A 24924-nucleotide genomic window follows, 5' to 3' on the forward strand; every position below is an offset into this window, starting at 1 on the left:
CGTAGCGGAAACTTCACCGCAGCTCGTATACCGGATGTGGTTGCATTTTGAACGGCCGTAATAATAACCATCTTCTTTCTCATCAAAACGGCCAAAGCCATTCATGCGAATACCTTTCTCTCGAAATTCTGAATAGATCAAACGAATACTCTTTACAAAGGCTTATTTGCGTAATTATATGTATGTTACGTTAAATATTGCGAACGGAAGATGCAAATTACTAAAATAAATTATCAATTACTTCTGTGACAGTCACTGTCCAATAATTTACTGCCAATTCATCGCAATTAATTATGCTTTAAATATTATTAAATATAAATTTATCATTCATTTATTTATCATCAGTTTAATAATTAGCAATTACATTCGTATTTTATAAATAATCAGAATTAAGATAGATTATACGCGCATGTTAATTGCGTTAATACGCACTGAAATGATGCGTTGCATTTTCGCGAAAAAGAAATCGAGCCGAAATTTGTTAAGGAATAAATTATTACTGACTGTGCGGTTTTCACTTGGACACCTTGTACATGCGCAACTGACCAATATAACTGTGGCAGCGAAGGGTGGCAAGTGCATGAAACGCGCGTGTAATAAGTAAACAAGAGGAGCTGCGAATATGACGGCAGAGCTAATTAAGTTTCGCTCTTTCCTGTGCTATTGCACCGCTCGACCCTTGTTCCTCTATTTCCTGCCCTATTCCCAGCCTCACCCTACTGTCCGTCAAACGCACCTCTGCATCCCTCGGCACTCCTGTATCGCGCAACAAGTGAGACACGCACTCTCGCTTCCTCTTTCAACTTCTACTTTTGAATTTTCTTTGTTTTTTTTTTTATTTTACTCTCCATATTACCCTTTGCTGCTCCTTCGCCATGCACACGGTTCTGTTTTATCATTTTTGGGCAAAAATCCACGTCCCATATGAAAGCAAGGGTAGAAATGCAAGACATAAAGTAAATAGCACGTTCCTATTACAAAATTGTATACGTACATATTCTTCTTTAGAGCGTCGCGTTTTATAATAGATGTTAAGACAAAGATTTTATTTCAAGATCAAATTTTGTATCAAAGCTCTTAATCTTATATAATATATTGCTATAAATCCAATTCAGTATTAAAATTAAACTCAAATTTGTAATTATATACAGGTGAAGGACCCACCGGAGGCGGCAAAAGTTTGCGGCTCTGATGATGTAACGTACGATAACGAATGCTCATTGAAAAGGGCGTCATGCATGAACCAAGTCCTCGTCAACATTAGCTACGTGGGTGCTTGCGGTAAGCAGCATATATTGTATATATCTTGCAAATGAGAGCTAATGCGATAAGTCTAGAAACTGCGACCAAGTAAAACGATTTTCTTTCTATCCTTCTTTTTCCCCACTGCAGTTGAGATTTACACAAAAGTACTATGTATAATATTATAAATATAATATAATAAATACTATAAATAAAAATAAGTATTTACAAAATATTATATTACATTGTATAAATATATATTACATTAATTTTAATCAAAATTTTTTACAAGAGTAAAACACACTTCTAATTTATTGAAGTATGTTTTATAATACTTCACACATTTTCAAACAGATTCTTTCAACATCTTAAAAGCTAGACTTTACACTAAGTAATACATACAATACGCAGGTGTATATATTCTTTTCTGAAAATTATAGTATTCCACTAAATTACTTGTTTTAGATAGTTAGGATTTGTTATACCTGTAGTAATAATCCGTCTGTATTTACGAACTAACTAAAAGAGAAAACTGAATGTTTTCCAGAATTGTGCGATCGCGACAGGGTGACATGCGACCACGGGGCGCATTGTGTGGCGGGTGTATGCGTGTGTCCGAAGGTCTGTCCGGAAAGCAGCGGCGAGCTTGTTTGCGGTAGCGACCTTAAAACTTACCGGTCCGAGTGCGAACTGCAGCAGGCGGCCTGCGGCAGGGACCCCAAGTTGTCGGCGTTGCACGTCATATTTTATGGAGACTGTTCCGAGAGATTGGCCGCAGCAGCATTGAGTACGTTACCGAAACTATATCTACCTCTTATATCGCACGAAATCCATTTGCAGAGATCCCTCCACAGTTAATTCATAATTAACGCAAACGTGGAGTGAAACGCACCGAGTAAAATTTTAATAGCCAAAATACAGTCGCGTAAAACTTGCGCGATCAAGCGTATATTTTACTTACACTTTAACTTTAAAATCAACCGAAAGCACATATTATGTTTAACACTTAGAGATACTTCACTCGCTGTGTCTCTCAGGCAATGAAAAGCCATTGCGGTTTGACAACGAGTTTGGACGTCTAACGTAACGCGATCCGCAAGCCCTTTGAACACAACGCTCGAGGCGTGAGACGCTTATGAAGTTTCGGAGACATTTAGATATCTCTTGCTTCTCCTCTGTAATCTTTAGACGTCGCTATTCCATTATATAAGGCGACTGGAAACTCGCTCGAGTAGAGATCCTCCAATAAGAATCTGGACACGAGTCGCAGTTTTGTATGCAAAGTAGTAGCTTTAACAAAAATCTGCAAGAAAGAAAGATATACATTTACTATATTTTTCTCTTTATCATTATGTACTATCTTTTTCTTCTCTCTCTCTCTCTCTCTCTCTCTCTCTCTCTCTCTCAAAAATTATTAAAATCTGATGGATTAATCGAAAATGGCTTTCTCATGTCCAGACTCTTACTAGAGGATCTTTAACAGTGAGACGCTTAAAACGCCAGGATCCTCTAACGCTGATCCAGGATAACCGCATGTCATTAACGATTTGCCTGCGTAATGCTCTAACGATAAACCGCTCTAACAGCCGCTTTCTAACCGCTTCTAACAGCGACCAAGTCGACGCCCGCGGTGACTCGCGTGGTCACCACCATCGCCGACGTGACTAGCACGCAGGAACGGGAGGCATGCAAGGACATACACTGCGACTTCGAGGCGACTTGCGAGCTCGGCCCGGACAAGTTTCCCAGATGTAGCTGCAGATTCGATTGCGCCTCCATTTCACCGGAGAATATGCGGCCCGTCTGCGGCAGCGACCTCAGAATTTACTCATCCCTCTGCGCCATGAAAATGGAGGCTTGCCAGAGGCAACAGGAACTCAGATTGCGACCTCTCGATCTCTGCCAAGGTTCGAAACTCTCAAGAAGATCAGTTAATTGAGACAACAGACGGACGAAGCTATATTTTAACAATTAACTCCCTACGCTTTTCTTGCGCTTTTTATGATATTAACGAATTTTAACGTGAATTAACTCTCCGCCAGCCAAATTGGACTTCGAAGTCATAGTCGAGATTTTGATTCTGTAGATAAATTTAAATCTGTAAAAAATAAATAAAATACTTCTATGATAGTAAAAACTCGTTGTTAAAGCTTTCACAAGTATAATTTTTCAAATATTTATACAATCCAGAACAATATAAAAATTTGTATTAAGTTCAGAAAGGTGCAAAATTCCACAAGGCCGATGAAGGGTTAATCAATATAGAAATCGCTTTAACTTTGTAAATTAATTGAACAACAATACTAAAAATCTTTCTGCTCATATAACGATGTTCGCGCAGGCATGGAAGTCAAACCTTGCAACGGCGATCCTCCGTTAGTGGACTCCGAAGGTAAAGAGTACGACTGTGGTAGTGGACCAGAACGCAAAGACTGCCCTAGCAATAGCTATTGCCATCAAACGACGCGATTCGCTCGTTGTTGCAAGAAAGGTTAGCGAGAAAATTTTCAATTCGATATCTGCCTAATGTCTAATGTATTTAAATCAGCGCTTTTCGACCTTTTAATTTGCAGCATATTAAATAGCGAACCAAATTTGTCGAGGTATCATTAAGTGCATACACTCAGCATAAGTTTTTACCACTAATATGACATATTCAGAAATAAACAGTAAAGTTCTAAAGTTTTAGTATTTTAAAAGTTTTTTTTTTTAATTTATTGTAATGGTAATGTCATTTTTGTTAAAATGAAAGTAAACACGATATAATTTAAGTAATTTTCACAATTTTTAGTAAACTATTTTTTTATTTCATGCTTTACTCACTTTCTTATTTAATTCTAAATTTTTCGCTCTTTTTATCTTTTCCAAAATTTTACGCCACATTTGAAGATTCTTCGCGATCAATTAATACCAATTGAAAAACCTTCGTCTAGATAAATATCCATTTTATATATACATACATCTGAATATATAATATTATCGTTTATAAAAATTATCTTTAATATATACAGTTTAATATCTCCGAGAATATCACAAAAGCGTTCTTCACGAAATATGATTTCCTCAACCGCAAACAAGTCACGCTGCAGGATCAACATGTCCTATAAGTTTCCGCGACGCTCACAGTTGCGTGTTTTTCTAGTTCACGGTATCCAGATGGTAAAATGCGCGGACTCATGGCACGGCTGTTGTCCGGACGGGAAAACCGCCGCACTCGGCCCGGACGGTGCGGGTTGCCCGAGTTTATGTGGTTGCAACCGACTCGGCAGCGTGTCCGACACCTGCAACCCAGAAACCGGTCAATGCGAGTGTAAGCCTGGTGTGGGTGGTCTCAAGTGCGATAGATGTATGCCGGGTTACTGGGGACTGCCGAAGATAAGCGAGGGTTATCAAGGATGCATACGTAAGATTGGAATCAGTATATACTCCACGATTCTCCATTCGCCATAATCATTTGATGCAGGCATACATGATATGATACAGATACACAGAGAATGTGTCATCACAAGCATTTGCGTAAAATATGTTCGCTGGAATATATTCTTCTCGCATTTAACAAAGCATGAAAAACTTTCCAGACTGTACTATAATTCCAGATTATAATTCTTTTTTTTCCATCATCAGAGTGTAATTAAAACTGTAGTCAAAAATGAAAAATACTTTTTTTTGTACTTTAGAGGGGAAGTGTCATGCTAGATTCACGAAGTTAACACGCCATATTTTTAATTTTTAATTTGTAATTAAGGATATGTGTAATTAGTCGACTCTGATACATTTATTCCTTGTACGCATTGCGGAATCATTACGTGTCTGTGAAAAATTCATGCAAGTAAACTTTTTCTTTTTAAACATAGCATGCGGCTGCTCGCTATTCGGTTCCGTAAGAGAGGACTGCGAACAGATGACAGGACGTTGCGTTTGTAAGCCTGACATCCAGGGACAAAAATGCACAATCTGCAACGATCACAACAAGATACTCACGACTACCGGCTGTTACTCAGGTATCACACCTAATAATAATCGTTTCAATTTTTCTAAAAGCGCCGGTTAGTATAACTAAGATTTAATAACCTTCAATACCCTTTATAAAATAAAAATATAAAGTCAGAAGAATATTTATTCTTCTAACTTGTTCTGACATTTAAACTCAAAAACGTAATTTTAAACTCGAGTCCCCTAACTGGTCTCGTGTCAAACTCTATTTATTCCTCGACCACTCAACGCTAAGATAACGTTCTAAGATCTGTGAGGTAGACCTGACGGTATCCCGGGGTCAACGCGGTCTCGCAACGGCATAATTTTATTAACGCCGCGCTATAATCCGCTTTACTCCGCAGCGGACATGATACCGCCCGTACCAACGAGCTGCAACGAGCTGGAGTGCTATTCGGGCGGCCACTGCACGGAGATCGGCGGCGTACATTGCGTATGTCCGTCTGCCTGCCCGGCGGATGTACCGTCCGTGCCGGTATGCGGTAGTGACGGGCAGACCTACGACAACGAGTGCGAGCTGCGGCTCTACGCGTGCGGCCACCAGGCCGACGTGGTCACGCAGGCCTTTGGCCATTGCAGAGGTGGGTTCACTGAACGTACTCCGCCCAACAGGTCGCTTTTCATCCTGCGCTACTGAGAGAAAAACACACACACACACACACACACACACACACACACACACACACAGCCCGAACAAATACGTCCGAAAATTATGAGAATCACGGGCAGCTTCTAACAAAATCGTATACCCCTTAGAAAGAAAACTACAAATAATGCTGTTGCCAGTCAGCTCGTAGTTAGATAGATGAAACCGATGCTCGTAACTCGTAGTCGAGAAGAGTATGCCTAATTGTGTAGCGATGTTAACAGAGAAAAACGCGTCGGTAACAGGATATTCCAGAACTTTTGAAACGATCCGATGAACGTACAAGAAGATACGAATAGCCTGTTGAACGTAAAACTAGTCTCCGAACATACGAAACTGCGGCATATTGTTGTAAGTTGAGTTGCTCCAACAATCTGAATTAATCTGTGATTCGGTGACTCATTCTGTAAATTAATCAGGAGAATTTAGATAACCGCGTAGCTAGGACCAACAGATGCAATCATCGCTCAGGAGTTATTAGGAAATTTGTACAATAGGGAAGAATTTAAGTATACATGGAAATAATTGTTACCGTCAAGAACAGAGATCCTTCGAGGACGACCTGATAGAACCGTAGCCTAATAAAGCAGTCGGACGGCCGCGCACAACTCTGTGACATCGGCTTATGACAATTTAGATTGTTCAAATAGAGGACGTTGTTAATTGCAAGAGAGATCGAGGGCAAGGCAAAGACGAGACGGCGGCGTTAGGAGATTCTCTCTTCACGGAGAAGTCTGATTAAAGAAATGCCCAGCTTACCCTAGAAGAACTAACTAGTAGTCCACTTTGTATATCTAAACGTTATAATAAACTCATCAAGTTTCTACTAACATGTATATATATGTTTGTAACCCCCGCACCCGCAACCGCACCCGGAATCACCGCAGTTACTTTGCTTGCTTTCTTAATCAACACATTCTCGTTTTCGTGAATAACATTTGTGATTAATACGAATCGCGACGAATATAATAGTCAGATTGAAAGTAGCTCGAGAAAGGAAGCAAAGTAAGCAAATGGACTTGCGTTCAAGTTGATACAAACTCGCAAGATAATTTACTTGACGAAAGTATCATAATCGAAGCGATCACATAATTACTGCGATCGCCACTCGACTCGCCAGCACTAATATTTTTAAATAAAAATCCGCAAGAAGGTATAAGAATGACAAATAATGAAATTAATGAAAGAGATGATATACGAATAAAACAATAAAAAAAGAACAAAAGTGGGCTAAGAGTCATACGGATGTTAATGCACAAGTATATTCAAATGCATTTATTAACATAAGTTAATAAGACGCAGAATATATAATACATTTTGACTTGTTTGAATACCTACTTGAACGATTTTTAGCATAAAATAATAAAGATAAAAATACCGTGATATAGTATAAGAAATCTCAGTCTAACATCTGACTATAATTCTTATAACATATCGCGTGTATTTTCAACTAAATTATATGCTAAAGATAAAATATGAAACGTACACGGATAGAATGATTTTACAGATTTTACTGAAACATCTAAAATTTAGCTAGATACAGATCTGCAAATAATTTTGTTAGATCATTAATTACGTAGAAATCTCAAGCATGATAAACAATGCTGCAAAAACTTTTGACACTCTAGCAATAAACTTGAATATCCTGTATATTTATTTTGATGATCCAACAGAATTATTTAAAGATCCGAATTTAAATAAATTTTTAATATTATAGCAAAACTTTCCATGTACACTAACTTATGTATAATACTTTTGAATATACTTTACACGACGTACACTAATCTCCAGGTGTGACTCTTGTTAACCCATGTTTTGTTCCTTTTTTGTTGTTTTATTTGTTTTCTAAAGTCCATTTTATTTGTTTGTTTGAAAAATATACAAAATTTAATTATTTTATTTAATTTCTAATTATTGTCTCAATTAGTTTGTTTTAAATCACACATACGTTTGAATATTTATATCTCTACATATATTTGGCCTGCGTTTTCCAAGGTTTATCACTATAATTTCTAAATCGCTCGGTGATTCATTGCGATTACTTGGAAGCGATACGGAGGCGTAACGAGAATGTAGGTGTGCAACTAGGTTCACTCGGACGGAGTCGTGTTAAAGCATCCCCGGAGGTGTACCGACCACCGCGTTCGCACATAAAGAAAGTTGGCGAACGTTAACTCGCGAAACTGAGCGAGCGCCGAAGGTGGTTTTAACTAAATCACCGCGGACTTCCAGCGTGATCTCGTCTTAAGTGGCGCCCGTGGGACGTGTCTCCAGAAGAGAAGAACCGACATCCAGAACGGTAACTAGCGGCAGTCCGGCGGTCCAGCCGCGAGCATTAAACCCGCGTGACTCGCATAACTCTCTTACTCCTCTCTCTCCCTCCTCGCACAAAGAGATACGGCCAACAAAGTTTTATCCGAAATTGTCAGTCGTGAGAGTTTTCTCCGTCGGCATTGTTTTCTTCGTTGAAAAAAATCAGAAAGTTTCAGTGAAAGATATCGTCTTAGAGAAAATTTTTTATAATTATTAAAGAAAAACGACGGAAGGTGATTGAATATCCGTCGTTGATTAGTAAGATTTATGGAAAGAAGGTTTTTGCTAAAGTATCTAAAAATTTAGCTAAATACAGATCTGATTTTTCTTGGATCATCAAAATAATTATCTAGAACGCTTAAGGAATGTCCGTTGATGACAATGCTGCAAAAGTTTTAACATTCTAGCAATCAGTTTGAACATCCTTCATAATTATTTTGACATCTAAACAAAATTATTTTCAAATCTATATCCAGTTGACTTTCTTGAATTAAATTTTAGGTCTAACAAATTTTTAGTTAAATTTAATTTAAAAAATTTATAATTAAAGTTTTAGATACTTCAGCAAAAGCTTTTAGTTAAATTTAATTAAATTTTTGGTTAAGTTTTTAAATATTTCAGCAAAAAACTTTCCGTGTAGCAAATAATAGCCTATGTCTCGAAGGAAAAATGCGAAATGTAATTTACAGCGGAGAGACTTTTTACTATTTATTTGAACCTCTCTTTGTTTTCGAACTACAGAATTATGTTGTCCAAAAACTCGAAGTTTTCCCGCGTGATTACTCTGGTGCTCACATAATCGATCTCTTCCCGCGGATCCGGCAATAGATGTAACGAGCGTACGCATCATTAGCGAGAGAGTTCCTCAACTAATTACAAACAAGCCTGGAAAGGAGACCGCCGCGATCGCGATCTAATTTTGCGGACCGTTGATTATTCCGGCATTAAATTCGGAGTCCGGACTCAATCAGGACTGGTGAATCTAACCCACGCCACGATAAACCATGCAAAAAGTACGGAAGAAAGAGAGATCTTCCTACCGCCATCGCACTTCCACCACTTCCGCCCCTTCTTTCCTTTTTCCTCGCACTTCTCAAGATATATTCCGAGCCCCTGACGAAGTTCGCGGAGCGAAACGTTGGAATCTATTAAAGTCTCTGGCTCGCCCCGCGAATCCCGACTCCTTATTTTCGATTGCTCAGCCTCCCTCCCATCCTCCCACCCCCATCGCCTCTACTCCCAATCTCCCTCACTTTCAGCCGGTCTGGGTTCTCTCGCTGAAAGTCAATCTCTTAAAAAGTTCTTCTTCGGGGCTCGTCCTCCGGAGTCAAACATAAATCAGATTACGCCGTCTTCGCGGATTCCTTCCTCTCTTTCACTCCAACTCTCTGTTTTCCTTCTTCTCTCCCCACTGATTCTTCACTATCTTCCCCTCGACTTCGCTCTAGCAGTTTCATCGAGTGTACGTTGACTTCACTGGGTGGTCACGGGGTTCTCCTTACCGTTCAACGTACCCTTCTTGTCCGCTTCGTCCTCGTCAATGCACAGGATCGAAGTTGGCGACAGCAAGAGGGAAGGGGGGAGGGGAATTGGACGACAGGATGATGTGGACGCCGGCACTTTGGATCCTGGTAAATAATGCATGCCGTAATTTCTTGTGACGGCTGGTTCTTTCGGCTTTCTGTGGAAAGGAAGAACCATACTGTAGCCTATCCCTCCGGAGAATTCTGTAGACCGGCGGCGGATGACGTAGTTGCCAGATATCCTGCAAGTATACGATACGCTTGATGCAAGCGCGAGTTACGATGATCGCGTTACTATCGAAAAGCGAGGATATCGAGGTCGCGTACCGGGATAACTGAAAGGAAAATGGGTAGATCACGGATGCGACCGACGTTTACTTTTTCATGTGAAAATGTTCGTACATCGTCAAAGGAACATCCTGAAATAAATTGCTACAGAAAAAAAAGTAATAAATCAATACGATATAGGGGTTAGTATAATCTATTGTATCGTGAAATCTTGAGTTTCCATGTTCAATAAATTGCATAATCCAGCTTTTGTAATATTAAACGTATCTTTTAATATTAAAAGTTCCGTTTCAATTGATGAGAAAATTAAAATATAACATTCGTTTCGCGAAAAAAAATTTAGATTTACAAAAAGGTTGCGAATTGTTAGAAAATATTAATTCACTGTTACACGTTCTATTAAAGAAAAAAACGGAAAATCCAATTAAATTTTTTAGTAATAATCAATCGATTCCTTTACGTTCTCAACTGGCAGCGTGTATAGCTTTGCTAAAGCAACGTTTCATTAGGCGTTTACATTTAAAAAATATCCATCGAAGCAGAAAGAGATTCGCCAATCGTAAAACGTCATATCAAATTTCCACGTCATAAATCATATTTCTCACCCCTCTCGTTGCCGGTCGGAATCCTCGTCTCTTAAATGGACCGAAGCCGCTCCGGAAGAAGAGAAAGAGACGGGAATGTTTGCAGCAGTGACAGCGCTCGAGAACGAGAAAAGCTCGTTGTCACAACGGAAGTAAATAAACGAATCGATTATACGGAGACAAATAAACGGATTGTTGGATGCGCGGGAGAGCGGATTCGGAAAGAGGAGAGTTCAGAGTCCAAAAGGAGAGAGAAAGAGAGAGAAGGGTGGATTGGCGGGCAATTGTTGAGAAAAAAATAGCGGAAGTCCTCGACGAACAATAACAGGAAACAACGTGGCAATTGGAAAGTAATTAAAACCCCATTAAGGCCGTTGCGACTCCTGTTAACAATTTCGCGTTACGCCACGCCGATAGAATTAGCTTTTCGATTTTCATTATTTAGAGGAACGCCGCCATCTCGCCGCCATCGTCGCGCTCATCTTTGGGCGTCCGGGTGTTGGAGTGACGTAAATCCTTTTCACGTAAATAGATATAATAATAGAAACGAAATGAGATAATTTTATAGAAACTCACTGTGGATTTCTATAAATACCCTGTGGAGATTGACGTTGCTATGAAGCTATCGCGGTTATATAACTTGATTTCAATCTGAAGCGTTAGAATCTAATTTAAAGATAAAGTTAATTGAAAACACAGAATCAAAACAGGGCACTTGATTATAAAGATGTAAATGATATCCTATACTATAATACCTTAAGGTTAACTGAAATAGAATACCCCTTTATCAATTCTTCATCGAACTCGATTTCCATAAAATTTTGTGTAACGTTATTTCTATTTCCTAAAAGATAAGCGAAAATATGCCAGATTAAAGCTAAAAAATAAGGGACTGCATTTATTCGTACTCATCTCGGTATAAAGAATGGTATTTTTAAAACAAATCATTTTATGGAAATGAAAGAGGAAAAGAAAGAGACGTAGAGATACGGAGCACTATGAGTAGCGAGATTAGGAAGCAGCTCCTGAAACGGTTCTCAAGTCTCTCTCAAAACTTTCGGATATAGCTTTCAGAATCGCAACTTAAATCATTATGGAAAACTCAACGGGTGCCTCCCACAACGTTTCCTTCCATTGAGATTTTTCGTAAGCACGAACATAAACTTAGATTGGTCTATGAGTATTATTCGAGCTCGAGCAAAAATTAATATGAACTGAAATTTCGTTCATTTTTTACCCTCTTCTGGTTTATATTTTTTTATATAATCTTTTTTATATCAAATAAAATATGTATGCTTTAATGCTGTACTGTATGTTTTATCAACAGAAGCAAAATGAAGAAATGATTATTTTTGCAAATTTCTCTCTTTCAAAAAAAGACTGGAGTTTTGTTTCGAAATTAATTAACAGATATCCAAGCAGTGGTAAAAATTTTCTCTCTATTACAATTTTACAATCATATATATTCACAGACGTCGCCATCGTTATAACTTTTAATGAGGAAAATTAAATATTTCTTTCCTATTTACGTAATAGAATTTCATTCACCCACACACACATACACGCACACGCACACACAGTTTGCAGCGACAAAACGCGAACTTTATTTGGTAAATGATATGCCATATATTTTGCTGATCGAAATCAATTTTTACAAACACATAACTGATTAGATATAATTATAATCCGTTTTTTTTTTACTGATATGTTCTTTTATCGAATTATTTATATCTTTTATATAATCTCTTCAAATTTTTAAAAATTTATTTTTTCTCTTCAAGCGATAGTACATATAGATGACAAATAAAATATTATAATAATGTACATCTAAATATGTCTAATAATAATTTTTTTTTTTATTAATTCTCATTAATCGTTATTGTAAAAAATCGTATTTGATTAAAAAAGAACCTTGTAATAAGTATTTTTGGTTATAAGCCTTGAGATAAATAAAACCTTTTGATGAAAAATATGAAAAGGGAAAATGATGAGAAAATGAGAATTCACGAACATTTTCAGACGATACTATGGTTAATACGGACTTCCCCGTTAAGAGATACACAGCTGTACAGTACACTCAACCAGCGGCCGCCATTTCTCCATTGTCCAAATCCACGCGGCATCTTTTGGTACCAGAGCCGGACCCACGATATTATTACACCCATCGAGCTCATCAAGAAACCATCACCATCGACAGAGATAATTTAAAACATGGTAAAAAGAAAAGAAACGTCCCCTTTTCAAAACTCTTCATGAGACTTTTAATCATGTATTTTTTTTCCAGAAAAAATGAAATAAGCAAAAAAATTTTAATTTGTCTTCAAGAAAACGTTGTTGATTTCCTGAGCCTATAATTCTTATCGAAAATTTTAAAACATTTTAAAATATAAAACCGATTACTAAATCATTGTATTGAAATTGACTAGATAAAATAATGTAATGTACTACTTTATTAACCATATTAATTTATCGTTAATTGTGGATTAACACGATTAAAACGTTAATGCTTGAAAATTGCTTGCAATGTTTGAAACGTGGCACGTTTGATAATACTTGACAATGCAAAAATTTATTTAATGCAAAAATATATTTAATTCTACAACTATATTAAATAATTCAAAATTCATTGCGCATTTAATCGCAGAGTTCGATGAATTGGTTCAATGAACTAGTATTAATTCAATAGACTGATATAAAGTTTGTCGAAAGATAAAATTATCAAAGTTGTTTATCTTTCCCAGATAGTCTTCGGAATTAATTCGCAAAAGTCCTGGATGATTAAAAAATTTGTTTTTTCGTAATAAAAACTTGAATTATTGTTAATTTTTTCAGTATTTCAGTGAAGGGAGTGATGAAAAATTTTACTTTTACAGGAGTGGCCGCAGTGTATCGACCGACACCAGCAACGATTCGAGTAGTCACCGCTCTATTGGGTGATCTCTGCAACGACGACAAGGATTGCACTATACCGAACAGCGAATGCTCAAAGGGCGGCTGTATCTGTTCCGAGGGCTACGCGGAAACTAGCGATCGGCAAGAGTGCTTCGGTAATGTCTATTTCTATAAAAGAATGGATTAACTTTAATTTTTCTTTAATTTGTTTTTTGTCCTTTTTTTAATTTTTAAAACTAGAAAAAGTAAATTTAACCATAATTAAAGTTAATCTACATTTTGGTAAAAATGGACCTACAGAAAGTCTCGATTAATCATTTAGATTTAATCATTACTTTTCATGATTTTTAAATTTTTCACGTAAAACACTGCACTAATTAAATCTCGTATTAGTGATTTTGTATTATTTATTAACGCGTTCGTTGAAGATTATTCAGATAAATATTAATTACTAATAATGGACATGGTTAAAATTGAGATTTAATTAAAAAATTTCACACAGTCCTGATTCTTCATTCGTCCAGCTTTTTTGATATTCAATCGCTTACAAGCTCGGCTTCCAGCCGATAAATTATCAATGTCATCGTAATCAGATGAAGATTAATTTTCGCCTGATTGCTATTCATTTGTTTAGCTAATTACGTTCCGGTGACACCGACCCAGGAATTTCGCGCGTGTCTTTCTTATCCCTGTCACATGACTTCGACCTGCATCGATTTGCCCAGCGCAACTTTCGTTTGTATATGTCGACCAAATTACACCGGGCTGCTTTGTGACGAGGAGATCAACAAGCGGGATTATGAGATACCTTCCTTTGATGGCAAAAGCTACGTAAGGATGAACCGGCTGAAAGCGTATCACAAATTCAGCATCGAGGTCGAGTTCAAAACGTACGCGGACAACGGAATCATACTGTATAATCAACAGAAAAATGATGGCTCCGGCGACTTTGTCTCATTGGCCATTGTCGATGGGTTGGTATCCCTTATTACGATTATCTAAAAAAATATTTTCTGAGGAAAATATATACAATAATCCAATTCTTTTACCTCGTAACTTTAATTTCGAAACACCTATTAAGATAACTGTTAATTTAATTTCAAGATGAAGATAATTATAACATGCTTCAAATATCAAAATAATCATGTTAGCTGTATAGAACTGATTGACGTAACCGTTTAACAGTGACAAAAAATACAAAAACACAAAAAACGCATATAAACTTTCCGTTGAAATTAATGACTGGTATATCTAATTTGTGGAGCTCATGAATGATTGTGTGCTTCAGATACGTGCAGTTTAGATATAACTTGGGCAACGGACCCGTGGTACTCACGTCACCGGAAAGAGTATGAAGACTTTCCACAGAGTGGCGGCCAAAAGATATCACAAAGACGGAGTATTAATTTTCAATGACGGCGAAGACGTGGCCGGACAAAGTCAGGGAATGCTGAAGTCTTTGGACTTGAATCAGGATACTTTCATCGGAAACATGCCGACTAATTATACCAAGTAATATTCTAAAATTTTATACTATTAAATAAAAGAAAAAGCTTTCTCATATGTAAAATAATCATTTTTCAAATTTGTACTATAGTTTATATATTATTAATCTTGAATCTTAAAAATGTTTTAATATTTATAAATTGTCGAAGTTATAAGCGTTTAATCTCAGAATTCAATAAGCCAAGCAAAGAGTATTTGATGTTATTAAGAAGATCAAAATCGAAAGAGAAAACGTAATTTGAAATAAATATTTTAATTCAGATTAAAAGTTATTAAATCGTTAAAACTTATTTATTATAAAAAAATCTCTCTCTCTCTCTCTCTCAAAATCAATTTTTCTAAACTCATATTCACCATTTCATGTCTCAAGAATTATTTAATTCAATTCTGCCGAAGTATAAACTAACTATCTCTTTAGATCAAGAAACTTTTCTTAACTATTAAAACAGTCTCTCCTACAGATTTAGATATCAAATAATAATCAAATAGAATATTTAAACACAAGATAAATTTCTAAACAGGGTCTATGACAACATCGGCACCAACCATGGACTCCTCGGCTGCATACGCAAGCTGAAAATCAATCGGAACAACATAGATCTGCACGTGGGTCACGATAGGGACGTTCTCGAGAGTTATCGCGTAAAGGAATGCGGCGACAATGCGTGCGCTAATCTGCCTTGTCAAAACGGCGCGACATGCCAACCGATCTTCGAAGAAGACCTATGTAACGGCCGGGATTGCAGGAGATTACAGAAGAGAGGTAAAAACAAGAACAACAGAGGTGGCAACGGCAAAAACGGCGGGGTGAACATAGTCAGATGCAAGGGTTCTCACTGCACGTCGATTGATCAGAGAAGGACCAAGAAGAATGCGAGAAGAGGCGAATACATTTCCGAGCTGCAGTACGACAAAAATTACGACCACGGCAATTATGCGGTGGAAAAGTACGATCCACCGGACTACAAGTGTATATGTCCACCGCAGTTCACCGGCAGAAACTGCGAGGAATCGCTGGACCCGTGCGTCGGCGAACCCTGCCAAAACGGTGCCACTTGCGACATCCTGCCGCAAGGAGGATATGTGTGCAAGTGTCCGCCTGGTAGAACTGGCGAGCACTGCGAGATCCGTAAGTATAACAGCATCTGATTTCTAGGAGAAAAAACTTTTCCTTGATCTTATTTCTTCTTTTTATTACAAATAAATATTGAGCTTCCAATATAGTTTCAAAAACGAAAATGTTAAAACAAATAAGTAAAGAGCGTCAAATACGGTCAAGGCTGGTTAAGCTTGGTGCCTAATAATGTTTTATATGTAAATTTTGTTTATAACTAGAAAGTAGATTTAAAAAATATATATAGGAACATTATTAGACACCAAAATCTAGCCTCGACAGTATTTGGCGTTTCTTTATTCCGTTGATTTATTCGTAATGATTTAATTTAACTTATTATTATTAGAAAGTGTTAATGTCTTGTGTTTTATTATTTGTTGAATTATTTTAAATTTTATTTAATTTTTCAGTAGACGCCGAATTGACGGAATTGTTGATTCCCGAGATGAACGGGAATGGATATTTGGAGTTGCCCTCTTTGGAAGGCGTCGCGAAAGCGTTCTCCATTGAGTTATGGTTTCTCACGCGCGCAAATGACGGCCTACTACTGTACAACGGTCAGCTGAATAATGGCAGGGGCGACTTTATCAGTCTGAATTTGGTTCACAGCCGATTGGAGTTCAGATTCAATCTCGGTAGTGGTATCGCGAACATTACTTCACCGGATCCGGTTAGTCGGGATATGTGGCACTGCGTGAGGATTAACAGACTCGGCAGAGAGGGTGTTCTTCAGCTTGACGACGGAACCGTCGCCAGGGGATTGTCTGGAAGTCCTCTTACGGAATTGAATCTAGAAATGCCGCTTTATGTTGGTGGCGTCAAGTGAGTTATTTTCATTAAATTATATATTTACTTTTTATTGTCTCGAAATTTCTGCTCATGGCTCTAAATTAGCGCGTATCTTTGAGATCATATTATTATACTTACCCAAACAACACAGACCTTCAAGAGATGTCTTAGAAACGTCTAGAAAACATCTAGGATGTCCCTCGAACAAAGTGTGTTGTGTGGGATTATTATAATAAAAACAACATCCATTATATATACATTCTAACGTTCAATTATTGTGTTATAAAAAATAAATTCACATCACTGATATACTGCCTGAATAACGAACGATATATATATATATATATAATATATATATGATCACAATTGTTTGTTTCCATAGACATTGGCGAGAAGTTCACCGCCTGTCCGGAGCCTGGACCGGATTAGTAGGTGCCGTACAGAGACTAATGGTAAATGGCAAAACATATCAGAACCTCGCCGTGAATGTTACTCAACACAACACGGAGATTTACGACGGTCTACCGTGTCCCGGCAACGAGAACCCTTGCCACAACGGCGGAGTCTGCCTTCCCTTATTGAATAGTTATCTCTGTAAATGCGCTAGCGGTTACAACGGCTTGCATTGCGAATTCTGTAAGCGTTTTCTTCGCAATTTCATTATTTCTCAATAGATTTTTTTTATTTCTCTATATATATATTTTTTTTGTTCCATTATTTCCTTTCACGCTTAAAAAGACTTTAAATCCATTTATAATTGTTTAAATTTATTTAAATCCCTCTATAATATTAATAATCATAGAAATTATATATTCCATATATATAGCGTAAAACAGATTTTTTAATAATTTTATATATTTAAATATTACATGTTTGTTATCTTTGGAAAATTAAAATATATTTTACCTTTTGATCAATTATATCGTTACAATTACAATATTTTAAAATTATTATTATACCGTTGTAATTATTTTAAATTTAGTTTTAAAAAAAAAATTTTAAACATAAATATTTCTTTTAGTTATGGGCTACGATGTGTCCGGCACCGAGATATCGGAGCGACCTGTACGCTTCGAGGGTGATAACTTCCTACAATTTAAACATCGCTACGGAAGAAGGTGAGTAACACTCAGCTAGAATTCCGAAGAAATGACGATTGAAACATTAGACCGTCACATCCTCTAGGATATTTGATTAGGTGCACTTAAAATTAGTAACTTCGGTCGCTCAACGACTAAGCTAATTAGCGTTCCCAACTATAACTACTGTCACTAACCTTCTGATTATGTAACCACCAACTAGTACTAACTCGACTAACACTACCCTCGGCGAGTACTTTGAGGAGTCCTACTCCGACTACGACTTGGAGGAGGACGACGACTACGAGTACGACAATTACGATTACACGGAGTAAGTTTTCTAGAAAATGGAAAATGGCTGTGATGTACTCGTTTGAGGGATACATTGATTTTCCTGCTCGCGCATGGTAGTGTCGTATAACAAACTCCAATAATCACATCCCTGGCAATCACTCCGGCGGAGCCAATTATTTGATTACGTAATAGGGAATGTAATTGACGTAGAATCGACGTAACATCGTAATTATGGATACAATTAGATGGGCTTCTCACACAATAATTCTTGTCAATGACACAGTTGTCGCATATTACACAATATATATATAAAGTATTATTTTAATAATATCGCAATTTTATTCCTTTTGTATTTGATACACAAAATTTAAAATAAAAAGAATCAACAAGTGCGGATTCAACAATTTTTGAAAGAACTTTCTTTTTATAATTTTTTAATATTTATTAATTTTTTAACTTCCCATCTAAGCGTATACCTTAGTGTAAAAAAGTACGTAGCTTCGTAGTGTAAATTATTAGCATGTGTTTAGCTTCAAAATTGAAATAAAATTTTCTTTTTAATAAATATCTGTTATTACGAACACGTTCGTTTAGACGCAGAGGACAGCAATCGAACAAATTTGAGCTGCGGCTAAGGACGGTACATCCTGACGGTCTTATCGCGTGGGTGGGAAGAGGAAAATTGGAGCATCTCTTTTTGTCTCTGCATGATGGTCACGTGGTGCTTACTTATAAGAGTAAGATTGATGAAGAAATATCCGTAAAGAGTAAGGTAAGCGCTGTTATATTGATTTAATAGATATCACTCTCCTTTTTATTTTTACTCTCTGCAATTTTATTAATCTTTCCTCCTCTTTTTACTTTTATATTCCTTTTGTTGTTATACAACAAAAAGAAAATATGTGAGTTGAAAATATATCAATATATTGTCATACAAATAGTTCTAATGATACAAGTAATATTACACTTAATCTTCCGAAAACAAGAATAGGAAATGATCAAATTGGCATCTCCGACAATTCTACTAATCGATATGATTATCTCCCCAAAATTTCCATGATTCTCACTATTATTATTAATATTGTATTAATTGCAGGAGAGAGTGGACGACGGAGTCTTCCATCACATCCGAGCGTCCAGACGACGAAAAGCGTGTACGATTCAGATCGACGAGAATATGCCTGTCAAAGTCTCGATGGAAACAACGTTACTGACAACCAACGGCAAGGTTTTCGTCGGCGGCAAGCCCGGCCATCGCGGTATCAAGGGCTGTGTAACGGACTTCATCGTCGACAAACGGCGGCTACAACTCGCTAGACGAAAGATCGACTTCTGCCACGACAACGACGTATGATAACGAACCCCGAGTCCGACGATCGTCAATGCGACGTCGATATCAGAGAATCTCGTCAACCCGATGACATCGCCATCGTCGACGAGTTGATCGCGCGATGTGAATGCGAGCGTAAATCGCACGCGGCGGACCAAGATCGACGATCGCCTAAATATCAACAACGACAAATACGATAACGTATCCTGACGATCGTCAACGCCATCCCACGCCGTTGGAGACTCGGCGGGCGTCTCTGGTGTTCCCAGAACTAATAGACTACGAAGTGCAACGAAGATTCGCCGTCGAGACAAAGTGTGAAACAATCATGTCCAATCCGATCGAGCGGCGTGTTGATTCCTGCCAAAGTTGTGCGAAGAAGTGGTCCTCGTTCATGCGTATCGCACCAGGTCCTTGACACAACGTGCGTCTCTCAGGGAAAAGCAAAGCCGCATTCCGGTACAACATTCCCGAAAGAAAATGAAGTTCTCATAAAAATACAGATAGAATCTGAAAAATCGTTCGGAGAATAAAAATTTGATCTCTTATTGTAAGATGTCTCAACAGGACCAGAGTTTCGTAGGACCAGAACTGTCTAAAGCTTCCATTCTCAAAAATCATTCATAATATTTTTGGAAAAACATGGATTTAAATCTGATCATAGAACCTTCGATCTTAAACAACAACCATATCTATTTGAAATAATGAAGATAATAAATCCAGGATTATAATCGAAAATGACATTGTTCGTTTAAAGCTTAAACTTCTAAACGAAGCCGGAGCCAGAACGAGAACCAAAACACTTCCACTATAGAATGCAGGGTCGTCTACTTAAGGAGTACGGTTACTCTGTGCTAAAGTCAGAGAACCGTGACTCTATTGTTATATCGCGTGAAAGGTGCGGACACTACTAGGGATTTATCGGCGTATTATAGAAACTTCGCGAGTACTGCTTTCTCATAGGGCCATCCAATAAATAATTAATAAGGGATAAAGAGAGAAGTACTCAGTCGTAGCAGCGTTCGATCATTCACTATTCACAAGCCGACCATATCAAGGTAGAAAAGAGCTGCGAGGGTCGTGATTATTTCACGTTTATATTGTTCAGATACCAGAGTCCGTCATCGAGATCATCATCGCGTGGACGGATGAAGAGGAAGAGGAAGAGAAGCAAAAGCGAACGGCGAATTAAGTGCTACGTTTTCATCGAAAGACAATAATATATTTTTAAGGTGACGAGATTAATATTGATACATATGTATGTATGAATCTATCTGTATACGCATGTGGAGAACGCGCCAGCGGCGCGGATTTAGCGAAAGAGAAAGAAAGAGAGGCCCACTCAAAGCGGACCTCGTTGTAGAATCTTACTTATAAGTTGTACTGAAGCACCTAAACGTTTTACGATGCCAAGACTGACTAAAGCGCATGCAGGCGAAAAGCGACAACGGTGACACGAAAAAGCGAGGGGAGAGAAAGAAAGAAAAAAAAAGAAACGATAAATCGGTGTTATGTTTGAGTGTTCGGTAGAGAGATTTAAATGGATTTCCCGGAGAATAGAGGAAATATGTATTTTAAAGGACTTGTTGATTTATCGCCAGTATAGTAGACAAACTCACGCGACACGACACGTTGTTTTTAAGTAGGGGAGGCTTTTTACAAATGCGCAAGAGAATAAATATATTATATATAAATATATATATTATACGTACACACTTATATACAAAGGATTCTACATTCCATTCGATGGACGAAAATCGGGGTCAAGTTTTACGTTATTGACGATGGCTGACGTGAGTATAGTTCGTGACCGTTCAGAGATCTCGTGAATTAGATTCAAAAATATTATTTTACGATCTCAATAAACCGTTTCTTACTTTATAGAAAGAAAACAGTTATTAAATGTTATTAAATCTGTAAAAGTTAGACACTTATTTATTTCTTTAACAGCTTCAATTTTCAACGTCTAGCATTTATATAAATATTAGAACAGCATATTATTTACATTATTTAAGTAATTATTACATCGTCAAAAATATTCGACTTAAATTATTAAATTATTACGACTCGATCAGTTGAACTAATACATAAAGTATTAGTTCCAATTAAGCTTAATTTCAAAATCACCATTTTAATGTTAAAGAAATATGAAATGCTATTTTAAGCGAATTTGCTTGGATTATCACGCTAATTACTAATCGAATTTGAATGCGAATGGACTTCTCACGAAAATCATGCCTGTGTACTTTAAGCAAAACACAAGTCCCCAGTAAACATCAACTAAAAGTAATATAACATCAATGTTATAATTTCACACTCAACAATATAACTGTTACGTAACACATATGTTTATATTACATTTATATGATTGAGTGTGAAATTATTGTAACTTTGATGTTATGTTACTTTTAGTTTATATTTACTTGATCATCGTGACATCAAAATGATGTCAAAATGGCTCGAAAATGATATTACTAAAAGTTACTTTCCAATCAGTTACGATTCATTTTAACATAATTTTGACGTCATCGTAATTTGTTGTTTTGCTGAAACGTCCGCGTTACGACAGAATGCAACAGCAAGATTTTCCACATAGCTACAACAATCTGCAATCGACACAGCCGATCCCGATAAATTAATTCGCATCCAGAAATGCAACGACGAGACGTGTGCACGAGCGGCGAAAGAGAACGCAACGCGCGGAAAAGTTTTGCGGGTGACCTGTAAATAAATCCACACGCGCTGCTAAATAACGAATTTAATTATTCGTTTTAGAGTGTACCATACTGTAACCGGTCCTAAAGATCATCGTAACGACCTAATTATCGTAACCAATTCACGGATTAGCCTTCGAACGATGCTCGCGATGTGCATCATTTATTTTTCGCGTGACTCAAGAGAGCGCATTATATGCACGCATATACATAAATAAATATATATATATACATATACAATATATGGACAACCACACGCACGCATATCGAGCTAATGATGTGAACGTGTTCTTCCCTTCGAACAGAATAGCTAAACGCCTAAGTTAATCGACGTGAATTTATTCTTACCTTGTACGCAACCGTTGTTGATAATTTAAAAACCGTCAAACGTTTCCATCTTTATCTCTTTCCGCAAACACTAATAATGAAACACTAATGAGCTAAAACCCGTTATGTAAACGCTAAACACCCACACTCCACACTTTATTCGAGGGATGTTGTGGGAATGTCTTTTGAATGTTTTTAGAACATCCCTTAAAGATTTATGCTGTACGGAAAAATCATTAAAAATATTGTAACTATAAAGTTCTTTGAAGAACTACTTGAAAAGATATTAATTTTGTTTCGTTCTTTGAAAAATTCATAAAAAAGTTGGTAGAGATATGGAGTGTTCCAGCAGAATCATCAATCTTCGATCTCGCGATTCTTATAGAAATGCCACGTGAATAGATAAAGTGATGGAACAAAACAGGCTGGAAACGTTCGACGGATGTTTACGTGATTACCACCGGCGGTGCGCGAGCGGCGGAAACGCTTCCTTCCGGTCACGTAAACGTTGTGAAATAAGATCATAGCAGCGACGCGAAGGGCCTCTCGAGAAATCCCGTGGTATATATAATATACGATACACCGGCACATTCAACGACGCGCGTTTCTACGATGCCCCTGATAACGCGTGACGTTGAGAGACACCGTCAAATTTCACTGTTTTCCTACCAAGAGACCATAATCCATTTTAGTTGCTGCGAACGTCATGACGTTATTCGCTTGCCAACGTTGTGCTAAATCCCGCAAAAAAATAAGTCGATTAGTACAAAGTGCTCTCGTGTAAGAAAATACGAATTTGTTTCAATATCGAATGTTTATTGAAAAGAATGACGTATTGATCGCGCAAACTTGAGAACGCAGTAGAAAATGCAACGTGTAGTCAGACATAAAGTATATCTTACACAAAAAAGATAGTTTTACTGAAGTATCTAAAAGTTTAACTAGATTTGAAAATAATTTTGTTGGATCATCAAAATAATTATGTAAGATGCTTAAACTGATTGCTAGAATGACGAACTTTTTGCATTACTCAGCATACTTGAAATTCCTGTGTAATTATTTTAATAATTCAATAAAATTGTTTTCAGATCTGTATCTAGATAAATTTTTAGATATCTCAGTTAAAAATCATTCTTTTAGTGTATGAACTTAAACTGTAAAAAAAAAGTGCAAAAATAATATATGGTTCGAAAAAAGAGGAACAAAAGAAATTTTTGTTGCCAAAAAATGCTAAATAACGAAGTTGTCGGGACGGACCGCACTGTTGGCAATCGAACTTAATGTAAATCGATCTAAAAAACTGAAGAAATGCTGTAAGTGATCGTAATATAATTCGCGAATGTTGGCGAATGCTGCAAGTTACACAGAAGGAAACAACGATTGCTCGCTTCTGTAAAGAGCATTAAATGAGCGATCGATAAAACTACGCAACGTCCATGATTGTAACATATCGATCGTCGTCGTAAATTGTTCGTTGTTAACATCTCCAGAGGCAATGTATAAAAGGCTTGATTCAAACTATGGGCTCAGTGACGCTTTGCAATAACTCAGTATTAACAAATAAGTGTATGTCCAATCTCAATCTCGAAAATCTTCCAATTGGGAAGACTTGATGATTTAAATATGTATATTATTATTTAGATAGAAAAAAGTACATACTTTGCGTAGATAATAATTCGACTTTTTATGTGTAATGTATATAATAAGATTAATAATATCATGTAAGACTGCGTTTTTTTTAAATATAAGATGTAATTTTTTTTAATTTCATAAGAAATTTTATTGTATAATTAAATATATTAAACTTATGTTTCCCGAATTACAGACAGACATAATAATAAATTTCAGAATTTACGCGTAAAAACATAAATTTTTGTATGTGTTGCGTAATTAACATCATAAAATAAATAATTAATGCGTTACTTGATTTAAAAATATCATAGAATTAATTATAATTGAGTATAAATGATGTAATAATATGAAAGAAGTACATATGTAATAATATATAGGAATGTATAAGTTAGTGTAAAATTATTTTCTTATGAGTATGTTAAACAAAAGTAGCCTCACTTTCCGAAAAGAATTTTCAATGTCTCAATTCAATTAAATCCGTCCCTGATAGTGTGAATCAAGCCCTCATTAATTTCAGTCCGTATTGACATCCGACATTTATCGCTAAACGTGTATATCTGATGAAAGGCTGATGAAAAGCCACTTGCATAATAATATAATAGCCAAATGAACAAATAAAACAGCCGTATTCGGCGCTAAATGTGGAGGCTCAATGTGC

General features: G+C 36.9%; 1 protein-coding gene across 1 annotated transcript in view; it reads left to right on the forward strand.

Annotated features, from left to right (window-relative positions):
• Positions 1 to 20069, forward strand: part of LOC108724652 (agrin-like) — a 45280-nt gene extending 25211 nt beyond the window's left edge. Inside the window, 19 exon segments of the mRNA XM_018451110.1 lie at positions 1152 to 1281; positions 1790 to 2029; positions 2853 to 3149; positions 3584 to 3733; positions 4385 to 4645; positions 5097 to 5243; positions 5580 to 5816; positions 12609 to 12803; positions 13463 to 13636; positions 14116 to 14455; positions 14770 to 14828; positions 14831 to 14993; positions 15509 to 16116; positions 16512 to 16923; positions 17273 to 17526; positions 17912 to 18008; positions 18193 to 18300; positions 18858 to 19035; positions 19360 to 20069. Coding sequence (XP_018306612.1) covers positions 1152 to 1281; positions 1790 to 2029; positions 2853 to 3149; positions 3584 to 3733; positions 4385 to 4645; positions 5097 to 5243; positions 5580 to 5816; positions 12609 to 12803; positions 13463 to 13636; positions 14116 to 14455; positions 14770 to 14828; positions 14831 to 14993; positions 15509 to 16116; positions 16512 to 16923; positions 17273 to 17526; positions 17912 to 18008; positions 18193 to 18300; positions 18858 to 19035; positions 19360 to 19617 — 4308 coding nt within the window. The 3' untranslated portion in view covers positions 19618 to 20069.
• The last annotated feature ends 4855 nt before the right edge of the window (positions 20070 to 24924 follow it).

The sequence above is a fragment of the Mycetomoellerius zeteki genome, unplaced genomic scaffold (genome assembly GCF_001594055.1).
Source record: "Mycetomoellerius zeteki isolate Tzet28-1 unplaced genomic scaffold, Tzet1.0 scaffold31, whole genome shotgun sequence".
Classification (NCBI taxonomy): Eukaryota; Metazoa; Arthropoda; class Insecta; order Hymenoptera; family Formicidae; genus Mycetomoellerius; species Mycetomoellerius zeteki.